This window comes from Gobio gobio (genome assembly GCF_949357685.1).
Source record: "Gobio gobio genome assembly, chromosome: 10".
NCBI lineage: Eukaryota > Metazoa > Chordata > Actinopteri > Cypriniformes > Gobionidae > Gobio > Gobio gobio.
In genome coordinates, this window is record NC_137116.1 from 54,210,961 (window position 1) to 54,228,985 (window position 18,025).

The 18,025-nt window shown below is 44.6% G+C and overlaps 1 protein-coding gene across 2 annotated transcripts in view; it reads right to left on the minus strand.

Moving 5' to 3' along the window:
* LOC307133175 (uncharacterized protein) overlaps positions 1-18,025 on the minus strand; it is an 86,363-nt gene that overhangs the window by 19,239 nt on the left and 49,099 nt on the right. For both annotated transcript variants that reach the window (XR_013817373.1, XM_079828025.1), the window contains exons 18-26: positions 15,428-15,457; positions 15,235-15,276; positions 14,960-15,001; positions 14,693-14,722; positions 14,426-14,455; positions 6,071-6,100; positions 5,801-5,830; positions 5,538-5,567; positions 5,275-5,304 (exon numbers count right to left, since the gene is read on the minus strand). Coding sequence is in view for 1 of the 2 variants with exons in the window: in XM_079828025.1 (XP_079684151.1) it covers positions 5,275-5,304; positions 5,538-5,567; positions 5,801-5,830; positions 6,071-6,100; positions 14,426-14,455; positions 14,693-14,722; positions 14,960-15,001; positions 15,235-15,276; positions 15,428-15,457 (294 nt within the window). In the remaining variant the exon portion in view is untranslated. The remainder of the gene's footprint in view (positions 1-5,274; positions 5,305-5,537; positions 5,568-5,800; positions 5,831-6,070; positions 6,101-14,425; positions 14,456-14,692; positions 14,723-14,959; positions 15,002-15,234; positions 15,277-15,427; positions 15,458-18,025) is intronic.

Genomic DNA, 18,025 nt, shown 5'->3' on the forward strand with positions numbered 1-18,025 from the left:
CACTAAATGAAGCCTGTCCCCCTGGTTACAGCTACCTTGAGAAAGTCCGTAACACTGGTCGTGGTGGTGGCTTAGCTGTAATTCATAGACAATCATTGGAGCTGTCTTTTCTCCCTTTGCCCACAGTGTCATCATTTTTTATTTATCGGCCTCCCAAAACAAATTCTGTTTTTATCACTGACTTTCTTACAACTCTCTGTTCTACTTCTGCCAACATTTTAATATTAGGATATTTTAATATTCATGTTGATACGCCCTTCTGCCACCTGACAGTTGAGTTTCTGCAATTATTGGACTGCCTCAATCTCCAACAGCATGTGGATGTCCTCACTCATTCTAGGGGGCACACTCTGGACTTGGTCATTTCCAACTCTCCTCATATTAGAAACCTCTTGGTGTATGATCTGGGTGTGTCTGACCACCAGGCCATCTCAATGGAGCTGCCACGCCCCCTTTTCATACCAAAGATACTCGTCAAATTTGCTTCAGGAACCTGAAAAAGATTAACCAAGACACTAGCTATAGACCTCCAGCAACTCTCCTCTGCTAATCTCTCCTCAGTCACGGAGTCGGTTGACTTCTACAACCAATCTCTGAGCAACATTCTGGATCTTCACATCCCTGTCAGAGCTAGAATGGTCACCTTCTCGCACTCAGCCCCCTGGTACACAGACGAACTCCGGAAGATGAAGACGGTTGGGCGTGTACTTGAGAGCCGTCTCAAGCTTTCAGGACTCACTGTTCATAGGCTAGCTTATAGAGAGCATCAGAAGGCATACGCAAGGTCCTTGAGAGATGCTCAGTCGCAGTTCTACTCTTGCATCATTAACAATAACCCTGGAAACTCCAAGAAACTTTTCTCCACTATAAACCACATCCTCAAACCGCAAACTCGCTCTTTTTCAGAAGCCACAGAAGAGAGGTGCAATAAGTTCAGGACCTTTGTTAGGAACAAAGTAGACAACATCCACTTTCACCTTTCTAGCACCTCCGCTCTGCCTGTCCCGACTGACAATCCACAGCCTGGGACATTCCAACATCTCTGCTGCTTCTCCATCATCACACAGCGCCAGATTGAGGACATCTTCAGAAAGATGAAACCATCCACCTGTGCACTGGATCCTTTTCCCACAGCCTTGGTAAAATCTAACCTCTGTGTCTTAAGTCCCCTTATAACCAAGATCATTAATCATTCCCTCCAGGCTTGCCATGTTCCTTCATCATTCAAAACTGCTATCATCAGACCACTTCTTAAAAAACCCACTTTAGACCCAGATATTACTGACAACTACAGACCCATCTCCAACCTTCCATTCCTCTCTAAGGTGCTGGAAAAAGTTGTTGCTGCAGAGCTTCAGGTCCATAAAAAAAAAAAAAACAATCTTTATGAGAAATTTCAGTCTGGTTTCCACACTGGACACCGCACTGGACACAACACAGAAACCGCTTTGGTCAGGGTCACAAAGGACCTATTGATGGCGGCAGATGCTGGTTCCCCATCCAGGGGCGTAAATCACGGGGGGGACGGGGGGACAGGACCCCCCCAATCTGAGGGCTGTCCCCCCCTAAAAACCATGCTGAGTATTGTAAATAATATAATGATATATACTTAAAATAAATGTGTAAGTAGTAAAACAATACAAAAGCAAACGGGACAAAAAATGCGTTTAAGTTTAGAAACATTTTGAGTCCCCCCTCCCCCTTGCCCCACAGTGGTTTGATCCACCGCGCACCTCAACTAACGTTACCCATTGAACGTAAAAAAAACTACCACCACAAGTTTGGGGAGAGAACAAAGCTCTTCAGACAGCAGTTGTAAAACTCCAGTAAGCTGTCAATACTATTTTATTCACTTTAAACATCAGATGAAGTGACTCTTTTCTCTTTAATACAGATTAGGCAAAACACTGTTAGCGTCACTTGCCCACCGCGGCACCGCCCCGGGCCACCGTTGTTTTCATTTTTATAGTAATAAAATAATTTTGTTTAGTTAGAGAACAGACACAACAATTAAAAACTGAACGTGTCTGCTCAATACAGCACGAGCCGAACGAGAGTCAGATTTCATTCATCATTAGAGCAAACAGCTGACAGACAAGATGATCGCGGAAGTTTTGGTTTCAAAGCGAAATGTAAAAGTGCCTATTTAAGGGAGTGTGTCATTGTACTGTTTTCTTGCTGTGTTTTTCATTAAGAATAATAGGCTAATGAACCCATAATTCAAGCAACCCACCCTCGAATTGGCGCTAATTCTAAATCTAAAGTAGCCTATATGCGCGCGGCGCTCTGTCAGATCTGTGTTGGGTTTTGCTCAATATGATAAGTGGCAGATCAGAGGGCTTGCTGCAGTTGAATATCTAAAGATCTGAATATCATAGTATAAAATACTATGTGGAGGATGCAAGATCATTTTAAATAATATGACTGTGTGGTGAACCTACTCATATTTAAACAACTATTGCTTTGTGTTGTTGGTCAGATAAAATGACAGAGAAAAGAAAAACGGACATTAGATAATTATTCAGTGCACCAAAACGCCAAATAAGCACAATTTTTTTTTTTTTTTTTTGTGGTACACATATCCTTACAAGTACGATTTTGGCTATATTATTTGTGTCCCCTTCAAAAATTGCTCTTAAGAAATTTCATGTTTATCGTCCCCCCCTATTGTTAGATAAAATTTACGCCCCTGTCCCCATCCTTTCTCATCCTCCTGGACTTATCTGCAGCTTTCGATACGGTTGATCATAACATCCTCCTTCACCGCTTACATTCCACCATCTGGCTCTCTGACTCTGTCCACAACTGGTTCTCATCGTATCTCACTGGTAGAACTGTATATGTTGCATTGGGAGAAGCTACATCCCTGTCACACAACATCACCTGCGGTGTCCCTCAAGGCTCAGTGCTCGGCCCCATCCTGTTCATTCTCTACATGCTCCCCCTTGGCCGTGACACTCAACTTTACCTAAGGACAAATTCTTCCCCCTCTGCTGTCCTCACTCCATCCATTTTGATCACTTGCCTGGATGAGATAAAGGTGTGGATGAAGCAAAACTTTCTGCAGCTAAACAGCTCCAAGACCGAAGCAATCCTAGTCGGCACTCCACTTCAGGTCTGGAAAATTCGTTATCACCAGCATTGCTTTCTCTGATCAGGACATTCCACTTTCCACATCAGTCACCAACCTGGGGGTCAGAATGGAATCCCAACTTACTTTTGAAGCCCACATCAAGCGTCTGTGTAAGACCTCCTTCCTCCACCTCAGAAATATTGCCAAACTTCATCCCTTACTAACACTGGCAGATGCGGAGAAGCTTGTCCACGCCTTTGTCTCCTCCAGGCTGGACTACTGCAATGCGCTCCTTATCGGGATCCCTTGCAAAAATCTCCAGAAGCTGCAGTATATTCAGAACAACGCTGCTAGGATCCTGATGAGGGTGCGCAAATACGACCATATCACCCCCATTCTCAAATCTCTCCACTGGCTTCCTGTCTCGTTCAGGATTGAGTATAAGATCTCCCTCCTCACTCATCAGTGCATCCATGGTGGCGCACCCACCTATCTCAAGTAACTCCTCACCACACAAACATTCACACGTAACCTCCAGTCTGTTATAACATATCTTCTCAAAACTCTCACAACCAAACTCTGTACTATGGGAGATCGGGCCTTCTGCTCAGCAGCCCCTCGTCTGTAGAATGCTCTCCCTGACCACTTGCGGATCCCACAGACTGTTGATGCTTTTAAATGTGGTCTTAAAACCCACCTTTTTAGCAGAGCTTTCGATTAATTTGTTACTTTAATTTTTCAGTTGTATTTATTCTTATTTTATTTATTTTTTTATTGTTTTAAATCTGTAGCACTTTGAGATTTTGTTTAATGTAAAGTGCATTATAAATAAAATGTATTATTATTATTTACAAACAAAAAAAAGTCATCTTACTTTAATATCCAAAATTGTGCATCAATACAACCAGTCCCTCCTGAAAAACGCGATTATGCGATCGCATGATTTAATGCATAATCAGCCAAAGTCCGCATATTTATGTGGGGGCCGCATTTTTTCAAATTCGGCGCACTTTCGCCGCGTAAACTGCCTATTTCCGCGTGCAAAATATGCGGGGCTAGCATGATTTCATAATCCCCACATTTTCGTTACAAAAAAGTCATATATATTAGCAGAAAGTTGAAAAATGTTAGTTTACTTCACACAAGAGCCTCCATTTCCCCCCATGGGAACATTTTGAAGTGACGTAATTACCCGACGTGAACGTCATCTAAAAAATGCAAACCCCGTGGTGAAACCATAGATATCGGTGAAACCATGATGAAGCACGCAAATACCCATTTGCCAACAAAAATAACAGCAAAAGGCCGCGCAAAGCTGTTTCCCGGTATGTTGACCAATTAAAAAAAACAGCATCAAGCGTTATGAATCAGTGAGTCGATTCAGCGGTTTCGATTGCCAAAGTCATGTATTTCAGCAGTTTGAATCGAATCATGAATCACTGATTCATAACGCTTCGAAGCTTCATGATGCTGTTTTTGAAATAGGTCATCACTATATAAGTCTTTATTTAGGATTTTTTTTGTGCACAAAAACTATTCTCGTCGCTTCATAAAGTTATTGTAGACCCACTGTAGTGAGATGGACTTTGTAACAACGTCTTTAGTGCCTTTTATGGGTCTTGAGAGTGTAAAGTGCATTGTGCCAATGGAGGCCTTTCTGAGCCATCGGATTTCAACAAAAATATCTTCATTTGTGTTCTGAAGATGAACAGAGGTCTTATGGGTGTCGAACGACATGAGAAGTCATTAATGACAGAATTTTCATTTTTGGGTGAACTAACCCTTTAAGAGATTGCACTTTGTGCATTGGAAGCACTCAAATGTCTGTTTGTATAGCTACCTCTGTAAAACAGGAAGTTATTTATTCATTTTTTTTCATAAATTGTAGCATATTCCTTTTTTAAAGCTACAGAACTTGTTTGACTCAATGTTTTGTACATTTTAGCCATGTGTTTATTAAGGTCTTCAATAAAACAAGATGAGAACTTAAATATTCCCAGCACTTTCAGTGATGTAGTGCTTTTTTTCTCTTTTTCATCAAACTGCAGTTTTTGCAAGTTCCCGCAATTTTATCGCATAAAATTGCATGCATATCCCGCATTTTCCATCGCATTTTTTAAGAAAACGTGCCGCATAATCAAGGATTTTTACCTGCAACAATCACTGAAAGGACTGTACAACACTATAAATCTGCTGCTTACTTGACGTCAGGTAACTGGAGGAGGCTTGAGCTTCATTAAGATAAAGAGACACAGTTTCATTATTTTTACAATTTGAAGAGCTGAATTTATGACCATTAAACCATTACAAGGACATTTAGAAACAAAATGACTATTAAAAATGAAATGAGACATGATGTACCAGTATGTGCTAGTAATGTTCATCAATTTACAAAAAACTAAAAAAGTCATACTTTAATATCCAAAATTATGCATCAATACAACACTATAAATCTGCTGCTTACTTGACGTCAGGTAACTGGAGGAGGCTTGAGCTTCATTAAGATAAAGAGACACAGTTTCATTATTTTTACAATTTGAAGAGCTGAATTTATGACCATTAAACCATTACAAGGACATTTAGAAACAAAATGACTATTAAAAAGGAAATGAGACATGATGTACCAGTATGTGCTAGTAATGTTCATCAATTTACAAAAAACTAAAAAAGTCATACTTTAATATCCAAAATTATGCATCAATACAACACTATAAATCTGCTGCTTACTTGATGTCGGGTAACTGGAGGAGGCTTGAGCTTCATTAAGATATAGAGAGACACAGTTTCATTATTTTTACAGTTTGAAGAGCTGAATTTATGACCATTAAACCATTACAAGGAAATTTAGAAACAAAATGACTATTAAAAAGGAAATGAGACATGATGTACCAGTTTGTGCTAGTAATGTTCATTCATTTACAAAAAAACAAAAAAAAGTAATCTTACTTTAATATCCAAAATTATGCATCAATACAACACTATAAATCTGCTGCTTACTTGACGTCGGGTAACTGGAGGAGGCTTGAGCTTCATTAAGATAAAGAGACACAGTTTCATTATTTTGACAGTTTGAAAAGCTGAATTTATGACCATTAAACCATTACAAGGACATTTAGAAAAGAAAAAAGGAAACGAGACATGATGTACCAGTATGTGCTAGTAATGTTCATTCATTTTGGGTTGCCTAGCAACGAGGGGGAGAGGACGCTGGCGTTGTCTGTTCGCCGCATTTCCACCCGACTTTGGTTTAAACTTTAATGTTAGATTTAGATTTCATTTGTATTTTTTTGACCGTAACTAGTAAAATCAGTCAGCACTAATATTGGGACCGTTGCTTGGATCTTATCGTCTCAGATGACTCCACTCGGCTGTTTACAGTTGGTCGTTGGCAGTTGGTAGTTAGAATGGATTTACTCATGACAGGAGAGGACGTCTACATTTTTGTTACGTCTAAATACGTAACTTAATACGTAATTTTTGTTAAGTCTAAATACGTCTAAAACTTTATTTTATGGATTGTTACGGCTTGCTTCTAATCTGAAGGACATTTACTCACCTATTGCTATCTCTTCTAAATATCGGTTTTTAAGTGCTTCGTCCCATCCAAGCGGCAATCTCCCCCAGTTTCTCTTGAAGCCAATACAGAAGTGACTTAAACTGCAATTCATCGACTGGCCACTAGAGACAGACTCCAGAAGGAGCAGAATCTCATTGAGCTCATGTTAAAATGCCCAACTTTACAGCAGAAGAACACATGTTTACAGCCTGGGACAAATTGTGGTTTTGCCCTATACTAGGGATGCACCGATACCACTTTTTTTCAGACCAAGTACAAGTACAAGTGCTTACATTTGGGTACTTGCCGATACCGAGTACTTAATACCATTACAGTTCTTCTAACAATGTTTTATTTTCATCAGATGTTTTTTCACTTTCTGACTGTAACATAGTAAATACACAAATTGATGCTGTTGCTGACATTTTAACATTCAACTTGGTGTTCTCCTAAACAAACATGGCACTGCTGCCCATTTCACATAAATGTAACCTGTAACATTCAGTGGATTCCAGTACCACACAACATAGTAGCAGAACAACTGAATTAAATTATTCTATGTTATCATAGCCATACAGCCCTTTTTGGAGATGAAAAGAAGCTTCTCTGCATTATCAGCTATGAGCCTGTTTCTGTTTTCATCTACAATGTGTGACACTGAGCTAGGGATGTGCGAGACTAGTCGATTAAACGTTAGTGCTGCTGCTAGACGACTTTTAAAATACTAACGTTAGTCGTTTACATTTTTTTGGCACATTTAAGGTTTTGCTTTAAATATATATATTTTTTTTACAAAGGCTATGTTTAAATTACTGTCGTGTTAATGTTATATCTTGAAATTAATATATTATTTTGAAAAGAGTATATCTGCAGCAAAACAAAATAATTTAATTTTACCTCAGGTTTTGCATCCGTTGGTTCCCTTTCGAGGGAACTCGCACTGCATCGGAAATGACACTTTGGGGATGATCCCTTTGCATCAGCGAATCTGAAGTCAGAATGACAACTAGGCCAATCCGATTTGCATGCGTGATGACGTAACTGTGACGGCATACCCGGAAGTATAAAAGGGGATCTAGAACGTAATGTCGGCAGTTATTGCTCTTCAGCATGCGCTCCAGGCGCGCCGAGGTGTGGCGTCGGGATGCAGTGTTCAATCCCTATCTCAGGGAACAAGGGTTATATACATAACCCGAGCAGTTCCCTTTCGAGGGAACTCGCACTGCATCGGAACGACACTTTGGGGAACGAGTACTCACTAGGCCACACTGAGGGTAGCGCCTGCCCTAGTTTGAAGCCGGAGACCGGGCACAACTAGGACTGGAGCACCCTAGCACCAGGCGTCGTAGGGAGATCCAGGCTATAGAACCTGATAAAGGTGTGTGGGGTAGCCCACCCGGCCGCCTCGCAGATATCCTGCAAGGGGACCCCAGAAAGAAGGGCCACCGAAGAGGCCATGCCTCTGGTGGAATGAGCCCTCACGGCCACAGGTGAAGGCAAACTGCGCACCTGGTAGGCCATGGTAATTGCCTGGACAATCCAATTACTGATTGTCTGAGTAGACGCAGGCAATCCCTTCCTGGGTGAGCCAAAACACACCAAAAGTTGTTGCGATCTCCTCCACTGTGCAGACTTCGCCAAATAAACTCTGAGAGCCCTAACCGGGCAGAGTAGATGAAGTCTCCCCTCTTCCGCCGTCACGTGAGGCGGAGAATGGAATGCCTGCAGAACCAATGACCTGACCACCCTTGATGGCACCTTAGGCACGTAGCCCGGCCTAGGGTGTAAGATGGCCTTTACTCCAGCCGGGGCAAACTCCAGGCAGGTTGGCGTTACCGCCAAGGCCTAGAGATCTCCCACTCTCCTGAGAGAGGTAATGGCAAAGAGAAAAGCCACCTTAAGGGTCAGGTTCTTTGGTTCAGCTGACTCCAATGGCTCGAAGGGGGCCTCAGCCAAGCCTTCGAGAACCACTGCCAGGTCCCAGGTTGGAACTCTGGAACAAGCCGCAGGCCTCATCCTCCGAGCCCCACGCAGAGGCCCATCACCCATAGGAGTGTGGAAAGCCGCAATGGTAGCCACGTACACCTTGAGTGTGGACGGGGTTAGACCCGCAGAGAAGCGATCTTGGAGGAACTCCAGCACTGAAGCCACTGGGCAGTTAACTGGGTCCACCTCACGCTCCCAGCACCAAGTGGAAAATACATTCCACTTGAGGCTGTACAGTCTCCTCGTAGACGGAGCCCTGGAACTGAGTAAGGTCTCTATCACCTCTGCCGATAGGCCAGCCTCTAGATACCTGGTCCCCTCAGGGGCCAGACCCACAGGTTCCAAATCTCCGGGTGGGGGTAAAATATCGTACCCGCCGCCTGAGATAGGAGATCCCTCCTCAGAGAAATCTCCCATGGCTGACCTGCTAGCAGAGCTATGATATCCGAGAACCAAACTCGAGTTGGCCAACGGGGTGCTACCAGCAGTAGACTGACCCCCTGTTGCCGGACCCTCTCCAGGATTCCCGGGAGCAGAGCAATCGGGGGAAATGCGTACAGACGCAGCCTCGGCCACGTCTGAACCATGGCATCCAACCCCAGAGGGGCTGGATGCGTGAGGGAAAACCACAGTGGGCAGTGGGACGTCTCTCGAGACGCAAACAAATCCACTTCCACTGGGCCGAACCTCTTGCATATGGCCTCCACCACCTCTGGGTGGAGTTGCCACTCCCCGGGCCTCAGCCCCTGCCTCGACAGGATGTCTGCTCCCTGATTTTGGACCCTCGGGACATACATTGCCCTGATGGACAACAGTTTCCCTTGGGACCACAGGCGGATGTGATGCGGCAGTCTACAAAGAGGGCGCGACCTCAAACCCCCCTGATGGTTGATGGACGCTACGACAGATGTATTGTCTGTCCGTACCAGGACATGTTGGCCGCGAAGGTCCGGGGAAAAGCTCCTGAGAGCTTTGTAGACCGCCATCATCTCCAGGCAATTTATGTGCCAGGAGGAATGACGGCCCTCCCACGGGCCCCTCGCAAAGCGACCGTCCATGACCGCGCCCCAACCAGTAGGGAGGCGTCTGTTGAAACGGATTCCCGGCAACAGGACGCTCCCAACACTGGCCCTTGGGACAGAAACCAAGGTTTCTTCCATATGACTAGGGAACGAAGGCCACTGCGCGTTACCCTGATCATACAGAATGGATTTCCCCTCAAGGAAAGCCACCTGGTTCACTTCCGTATCAGGACATGGTGGCCGCGGAGGTCCGGGAAAAAGCTCCTCAGAGCTTTGTAGACCGCCAGCATTTCCAGGCAGTAGATGTGCCAGAAGAAATACCGGGTCTCCCACAGACCTCTCGCAAAGCGGCCGCCATGACCACGCCCCAGCCAGTGAGGGAGGCGTCTGTTGAAACGGATTCTCGGCAACAGGACGCTCCCAACACTGGCCCTTGGGACAGAAACCAAGGTTTCTTCCATATGACTAGGGAACGAAGGCATCTGCGCGTTACCCTGATCATACAGAATGGTTTTCCCCTCGAGGAAAACCCCTTGATTCCCAGCCACCACTGTAAGGGTCTCATGCAGCAGGCCAAGAGATATTCTGTTGGACGCAGCCGCAATGAGCCCCAGCAGTCCTTAAACTGCTTCACAGTGATGCTGTGGCCTAGCTACATTTTAGAGACCACCGCCCGTATGGACTCTATACGTGCGGGAGACAATTGTGCCCACAACGCAGAGAATCGCATACGACTCCCAGGAACACAGTTCTCTGAGAAGGCGTCAACACGCTACTGCGTGTAGAGTCTCAAAGGGCTAGGCCCCCTGGAAGAACCCGATATTGGGGAACAAGGGTTATATACATAACCCGAGCAGTTTTCTCTGGCGCTCGCGGAGGCTTCAGTTAAATCTCCACTTGGGTGAAGGAGGATTTTGAAAGCTTACACAAAACTTTTCCATTTCCTTCCATGTCAAGTCAAACTAGTATAACAATTAAGCTTGCTTAGGCTTGTTATACTACTGGGGTTAGGCTAGTCATTGCGCACATCCCTACTAAACAGCCCTTCAATTTTGGCACTCACTACCGAGAGGTATCTGCCTCACGAGCGGTTAAGCTTGGTTTATACTCGCCGTGTCCGCACTAGCGCTTGGGTGCGCGCGGCAATAATGACGCCATACTATGGCAGTCGCGCGCTTTGAGAGCGCGAGAACCCTTTGCACTTGGCGCCGTGGTGTGCGGGTGTGCACAGCGAATTATGTAACTTTCTCGCGGCTCCGTATCCGAAAATGCGTTGCCATAAAGTGGTATCGGGAGCGGTTGTATTGGGGTAGTTTTATGAGTACGAGTACGAGTACTTGACAACAGTATCGAGTACTTGACAACAGTAAAACAGTATTCCCAGACTTTCTAGAACCCAGTTGAAAGTGGCTTTCTCACCCCAGTGTGTGAACCCTTTTTGTTGCAGGGCACCTTCAGGAGTGCTAGAGTCTTGAGATCTGGATTAGATGGTGATTTCAAGTGGTTATAGCTAAAAACCTTTTGGGCTCCCCTTGATTCGCAGGTTTTCAGGGTTTGGTGTGCAGTAGAACCCTTCCCTACTGCTGGGATTTCTTTCAGTGAGGGTCGTCCACCCCCTGTGAGAGAGCTTGACATGATTCCTGTTTAGTGGCTCTGTCTAGTGGTGTGATTTATGCTTTTTACAAGCGCCCCTTAATTCACGAGTTCGCACTTGCATATAATTTATAGAGAGTAATTCAATACGTATTTGGCGTGCTGTCCGGGGGGAGGGCTTCAAACTCGGAATTAGGCCCGAACCCAGAGTACCCCCCGAATATGTAAGTGTTTTTAGAGTTAAAAGGTGTGGCGAAGGGGTGGTGGAAGGGTTGCTGATAACTGTCAACAAACGGAAGTAGGACTACTGCGTGTATATATATACCTCTATTGTTGATTAGCTGAGTGCTCTCCACCTGTGTCAATTATCTGAACGTGCTTCTCCTGAAACTTGTTACTAAAACATAATTTAGTGAGTCTTCAGGGTTTAGCGTGGAGTAGAACTCTTAAACACACTGATTAAACTCAGGCCGATCTCTAGAACCTGACAAGAAGTGGTATTTCACCACTTTTTTGTTGTAGGGCACCTTTCGGGAGTGCTGGAGTCTTGAGACCTTGGTACGGGAATGCAGTAATTTGAGTTGTTGCAGCTAGTGCTCCACTGGCTCCCCTTGATAAGCAGTTTCCTGGGGTCAAGTATAAAGTATTCCCTTCCATACTGTTCAGGGTTCCTAATTAGGGTCCTCTGCTCCCCTGGTCAGATTCCTTGAATCACATTCTCTAGTAGGGGTGGCACGGTTCACAAAACCCACGGTTCGGTTCGTATCACGGTTTTAGGGTAACGGTTTTCGGTTCTGTACGGTGCTTGTTGTTGTTGTTTTTTCTTTTAAATCATTAACACTCCAGAAATGTACTTCAGCATATGATATATAGCTTAATTATCCACAATTTAGGATATAGTATTAACAAAATTGTTATATCATGTAGAAGTTGTTTCCTAACTGGCTGTCTCCTGCTTACGCTGTCTACCGAGTCCGACACATTGGTGTAACATTTTTCATGTTAAAGGGAAATTGAAAATGAAAATTCTGTCATCATTTACTCACCCTCAAGTTGTTCCAAACCTGTATGAATTTCTTTATTCTGCTGAACACAAAAGAAGATATTTTGAAGAACGTTTGTAACAAAGCAAAGAGAGCAACCATTGACTACCACAGTATTTATTTCCCTACTATGGTAGTCAATGGTAGTCAATCTGTTTGGTTACCAGCATTCTTCAAAATATCTTCTTTTGTGTTCAGCAGAACAAAGAAACTCATACAGGTTTGGAACAACTTGAGGGTGAGTAAATGATGACAGAATTTTCAGTTTTGGGTGAACTATCCCTTTGTTAATCATGTAAATTTTTATCCAAACAATGCACTGTGGCTTTAATTCAGCGTGAGAAGCTGACATTGATTAACATGAAAAATAACAAATGACACCATGAAATCATGTAGTGAAGTGTTCCGTGTGTTTCACAATCACCATATGACATCAAGCGCTGTGAAAAAAATTATAAAATGCACGAAAACACAACACTGCCAGAAGTTTTTGCCCAAACTTCAAAGGCCTGTTTAAATGATTAAAACTATAAGCATATCTTAACTTTAATGTTACATTTATCATGTGAACTACTTAGGCTATATACAACATGTTAAATGCATGTGTGTTTGGGACAGAGGGGAACACGTCGCATTTGCAGCAGATATGCTGCCCATCATAAATCAAAGCACGATACAGACTGGGGTCGGAGGAGAACACCGGAAAATGGGACAGAATGGACAATATTCGTCTGTATTTGCAATACACCGTTCTCCATACACACTGCTTCTGCCCTGCCAATGTGCATCCTCCAACTCCGGACAGCCTTCCTTATCTCTCCCACTTGCCATTTCTACACGACCTGACCTGCAGCACTCCACTTTTACTGTCTTTTTTTTCTTTTGCTGTATGTCCACACACACCTCTTATTTCTCGCGAAAAGGTTACCCACTGTCTGAGGTAACATTCAGGCACGAGGCTACAATGCGTATGCGTCGAACCTTGCGACGCACACACACTCCGATCCGAGACAAGCGAACCGAATGGTTCTTTCATGTACTGTGTCACCCCTATTCTCTAGATAGCTACATTAAACAACCCTCTGGTGCTCTTCGGTCACAGCTTCATCGGAATGATATGAAACTTGGTGACTTTTATGGTAAAACCGGGGTCGCGAGATGCGTCCACCCGGACTGCGAAGCCTTTCGACGTAATTAAATAAATAAATGCCAAATGCCATAAAATAAAATAAAAATCACATTTATATAAGGCAGCTCAGTAGAACCGTTTGGGTCCTATGTCGCTACAGGTTGCGACGACAGTTAGCGTTACTTTGCTCACTGTTGCTACGTTCAGACGTGCGGTCACACATGCAGTGAAGAAGAGACTGAGAGCAGAAAGCGACGCTCAAAAACAATGGCATTTTCAAAAATTAGGAAATTTGACGCTGAAAACCGAGTTTTCCGAGATGAATGGGTGGAAAGAAATCGCATTTATTCTTCCTGCATCCTGTACGAGGCCTGTGTGTCTCATTTGCTCTGATTCTGTTGCGGTTGTCAAAAGTGGAAACATTAAATAAAATGTTTCTTGCACTTTAAATTTTTCCAACACTTGTGGCACTTTATTTTTGCCTGTTTGTGTTTCTGAATGATATTGCTAATGATATTTTACCAGTGCAATTTGAAGCACAGAAGAGAGCAGTGTTCAATATTAGAGACATTTCGTTAAGTAGAGATTATACATGTGAATAAACATAAAATGTGTTATGAGATTTCAGATTTTTTTTTTTTTTAACCTGGGGGGTTTGCGTTCATTGATTTGTTATTATTTATCTCAGTTCAGCAGGAAAAAGCACTTTATTTGCTAGTAATGTTGAAATGAATGTATTTTCAGTGCAGATTTAGAGATGAAGGCATTTTTCGATCATCATATTTCTGTCAGACATGGTTACTGGTTGAATTTAGATATTTTGTACCAAAGCAACTTAAAGGACATAACAGAACTTGTAGAGGGGGCTTGAGCTTCATTAAGATAAAGAGACACAGTTTCATTATTTTTACAGTTTGAAGAGCTGAATTTATGACCATGAAACTTTTACAAGGAAATTAAAAGTCATCTTACTTTAATATCCAAAATTATGCATCAATACAACACTATAAATCTGCTGCTTACTTGATGTCGGGTAACTGGAGGAGGCTTGAGCTTCATTAAGATAAAGAGACACAGTTTCATTATTTTTACAGTTTGAAGAGCTGAATTTATGACCATTAAACCTTTACAAGGAAATTTAGAAACAAAATGACTATTAAAAAGGAAATGAGACATGATGTACCAGTATGTGCTAGTAATGTTCATTCATTTACAAAAAACAAAAAAAAGTAATCTTACTTTAATATCCAAAATTATGCATCAATACAACACTATAAATCTGCTGCTTACTTGACGTCGGGTAACTGGAGGAGGCTTGAGCTTCATTAAGATAAAGAGACACAGTTTCATTATTTTTACTGTTTGAAGAGCTGAATTTATGACCATTAAACCATTACAAGGAAATTTTGAAACAAAATGACTATTAAAAAGGAAATGAGACATGATGTACCAGTATGTGCTAGTAATGTTCATTCATTTACAAAAAACTAAAAAAAATAATCTTACTTTCATATCCAAAATTATGTATCAATACAACACTATAAATCTGCTGCTTACTTGTCATCTGGTAATATGATCTCCTCCTGGAGGGGGTTTGAGCTTCATTAAGATAAAGAGACACAGTTTCATTATTTTTACAGTTTGAAGAGCTGAATTTATGACCATTAAACCATTACAAGGAAATTTAGAAACAAAATGACTATTAAAAAGGAAATGAGACATGATGTACCAGTATGTGCTAGTAATGTTCATTAATTTACAAAAAAAAAAAGTAATCTTACTTTAATATCCAAAATTATGCATCAATACAACACTATAAATCTGCTGCTTACTTGTCATCTGGTAATGTGATCTCCTCCAGGAGGGGGTTTGAGCTTCATTAAGATAAAGAGACACAGTTTCATTATTTTTACAGTTTGAAGAGCTGAATTTATGACCATTAAACTTTTACAAGGAAATTAAAAGTCATCTTACTTTAATATCCAAAATTATGCATCAATACAACACTATAAATCTGCTGCTTACTTGACGTCGGGGAACTGGAGGAGGCTTGAGCTTCATTAAGATAAAGAGACACAGTTTCATTATTTTTACAGTTTGAAGAGCTGAATTTATGACCATTAAACCTTTACAAGGACATTTAGAAACGTCTCGGTTACGGATGTAACCCTCGTTCCCTGAGGAGGGAACGGAGACGTAACGTTAGTGACTAACGAATGGGGGTTTCGCTTAGAAGCCTATCAACTTCGAGTTTAGAGAAAACGCCCAATGGCGTGCCAATGCCATGGGGCATGCGGAATTTGCATACGTAACTCCGCCTCACCGCGTGAGTATATAAGGAAGTACGTGGCAATATCGCATTATGTTACCTGCTTGAGGAGCCAAGACTGAACTCCTGCGTTCCAGGTAGCACAGCTGATGTGGCAACGGGACGTTACGTCTCCGTTCCCTCCTCAGGGAACGAGGGTTACATCCGTAACCGAGACGTTCCCTTTCGTTCAGTCACTACGACGTAACGTTAGTGACTAACGAATGGGGGTCCCAATATAATCCCGCCACTCAGCTGTCTTCCAGCGCCCTGCGTAAGTGTGAGTACCCTGTCGTAAGACTAGTACGGACGAAGGACTCCCACTTAACACAGGAATACCAAGGTACACTGGGAAGCATATCCCAGTGAGGGAATGCCAAAAACGCCTGCCCGTGGGGAGGACTTAAGAGACACATATGAGCCGGTAGGGGCTGCATATGGAAGATATCTAGGGTACCAGCCGAAGGTGGATTTTTAACCCTAGGGGTGGCGGGGACACGCCAAGGGAAGAAACCCGCTCACTGCGGAGACTTACGGTGAAATACACATGTGGGGGTCGCCGGAGGGAACCGTGCACATGGGGCACCTGGCCGGACATGAGGGTCTGGGCTCGAAAGGGCAGACTGAACTGATGTCGGCGTCGACAGTGCTGGAGGAGCTCAGGGCTCTCGGGGAGCTCATCTGAGGAAATATCGCACATATCCAGTCCGTGGAGTGGAGTGGCGAGCAAGCGAAGACACCTGAACCTGGCCCATCACCGGCCCCTCGGGGGGGGGGTGAGTACATAGTCGGACACTGGCTCCACTCGGAGATTGTAGAATCTGGCGAATGTGTTGGGTGTCGCCCAGCCTGCAGCTCTGCAGATGTCTGCTAGCGAGGCGCCATGCGCTAGAGCCCAAGAGGAGGCCACACTCCGGGTGGAGTGTGCCTTCACACCAAGGGGACATGGTCGGCCTTGCTGCTGGTAAGCCAAAGCAATGGTGTCCACTATCCAGTGAGACAGCCTTTGCTTTGAGAGAGCACTTCCCTTCCGCTCTCCACCATAACAGACAAGAGCTGGTCTGAGGTCCTGAAACACTGCGTCATGTCTACGTAGGCGCGGAGGGCGCGTACTGGACAGAGCAATGCCAAGGCTGGGTCTGCCTCCTCCAAAGGCAGCGCTTGCAGGTTCACCACCTGGTCCTTAAACGGAGTGGTGGGAACCTTGGGCACATATCCAAGCCGGGGTCTCAGGATCACGTGAGAGTTAGCCGGCCCGAATTCCAGGCACGCTTCGTCAACCGAAAATGCCTGCAGGTCCCCGACCCTCTTGACTGAGGCCAATGCGGTCAGCAGAGCCGTCTTCATAGACAGAAACTTAATATCAACCGACCGCAAAGGCTCAAAGGGAGGCCTCAGCAGAGCAGTTAACACTACTGCGAGGTCCCAAGAGGGTACGAGAGGAGAGCGAGGAGGATTCAGTCTCCTGGCTCCCCTCAGAAACCTGATGACCAGGTCGTGCTGACTTACCTTCTTGTTCTCCAGGAGATCGTGGTGGGCAGATATTGCGGCCACATATACTTTGAGGGTGGAGGGAGACAGCCTTCGCTCCAGCCCCTCTTGGAGAAACTCAAGCACGGACCCGATCGGGCATTTCCAGGGGTCTTCTTGGCGGGAAGAGCACCAGGTGACGAAGAGGTTCCACTTCAACGCATAGGCATGCCGAGTGGACTCTGCCCTAGCGGAAGTGATGGTGGCGACCACCGTAGGTGGTAGGCCACTCAAACCTGCCGCGTCCCGTCTAGGAGCCACACGTGGAGGCTCCAGAGGTCGGGACGCGGGTGCCAAAGGGTGCCCCGTCTCTGAGTAAGGAGGTCCGGTCTCAGAGGAATAGGCCAGGGAGGGGCTGTCGCAAGGAGTATGAGTTCGGGGAACCAGGTCCGGCCGTGCCAGTACGGGGCGACCAAAAGGACCTGCTCCTTGCCCTCCCTGATCTTGCACAGGAGCTGTGCGAGTAGGCTCACTGGGGGGAACGCATATTTGCGTAGGCCCCGCGGCCAGCTGTGCGCCAGTGCATCCGTGCCGAGCGTGCCCTCGGTCAGGGAATAATACAGGCTGCAGTGGGAAGAGTCGTGGGAGGCAAACAGATCTACCTGTGCGTCGCCGAACTGTTCCCAAATCAGCTGAACCGTCCGGGGATGGAGTCTCCATTCTCCCGGGAGAGGCTGAAACCGCGAGAGCTCGTCGGCTGCGTGGTTCAGGACTCCCGGAATATGGACAGCACGAAGGGACCTCAGGCGCTTCTGACTCCATAGGATGAGATGGCGGGCGAGTTG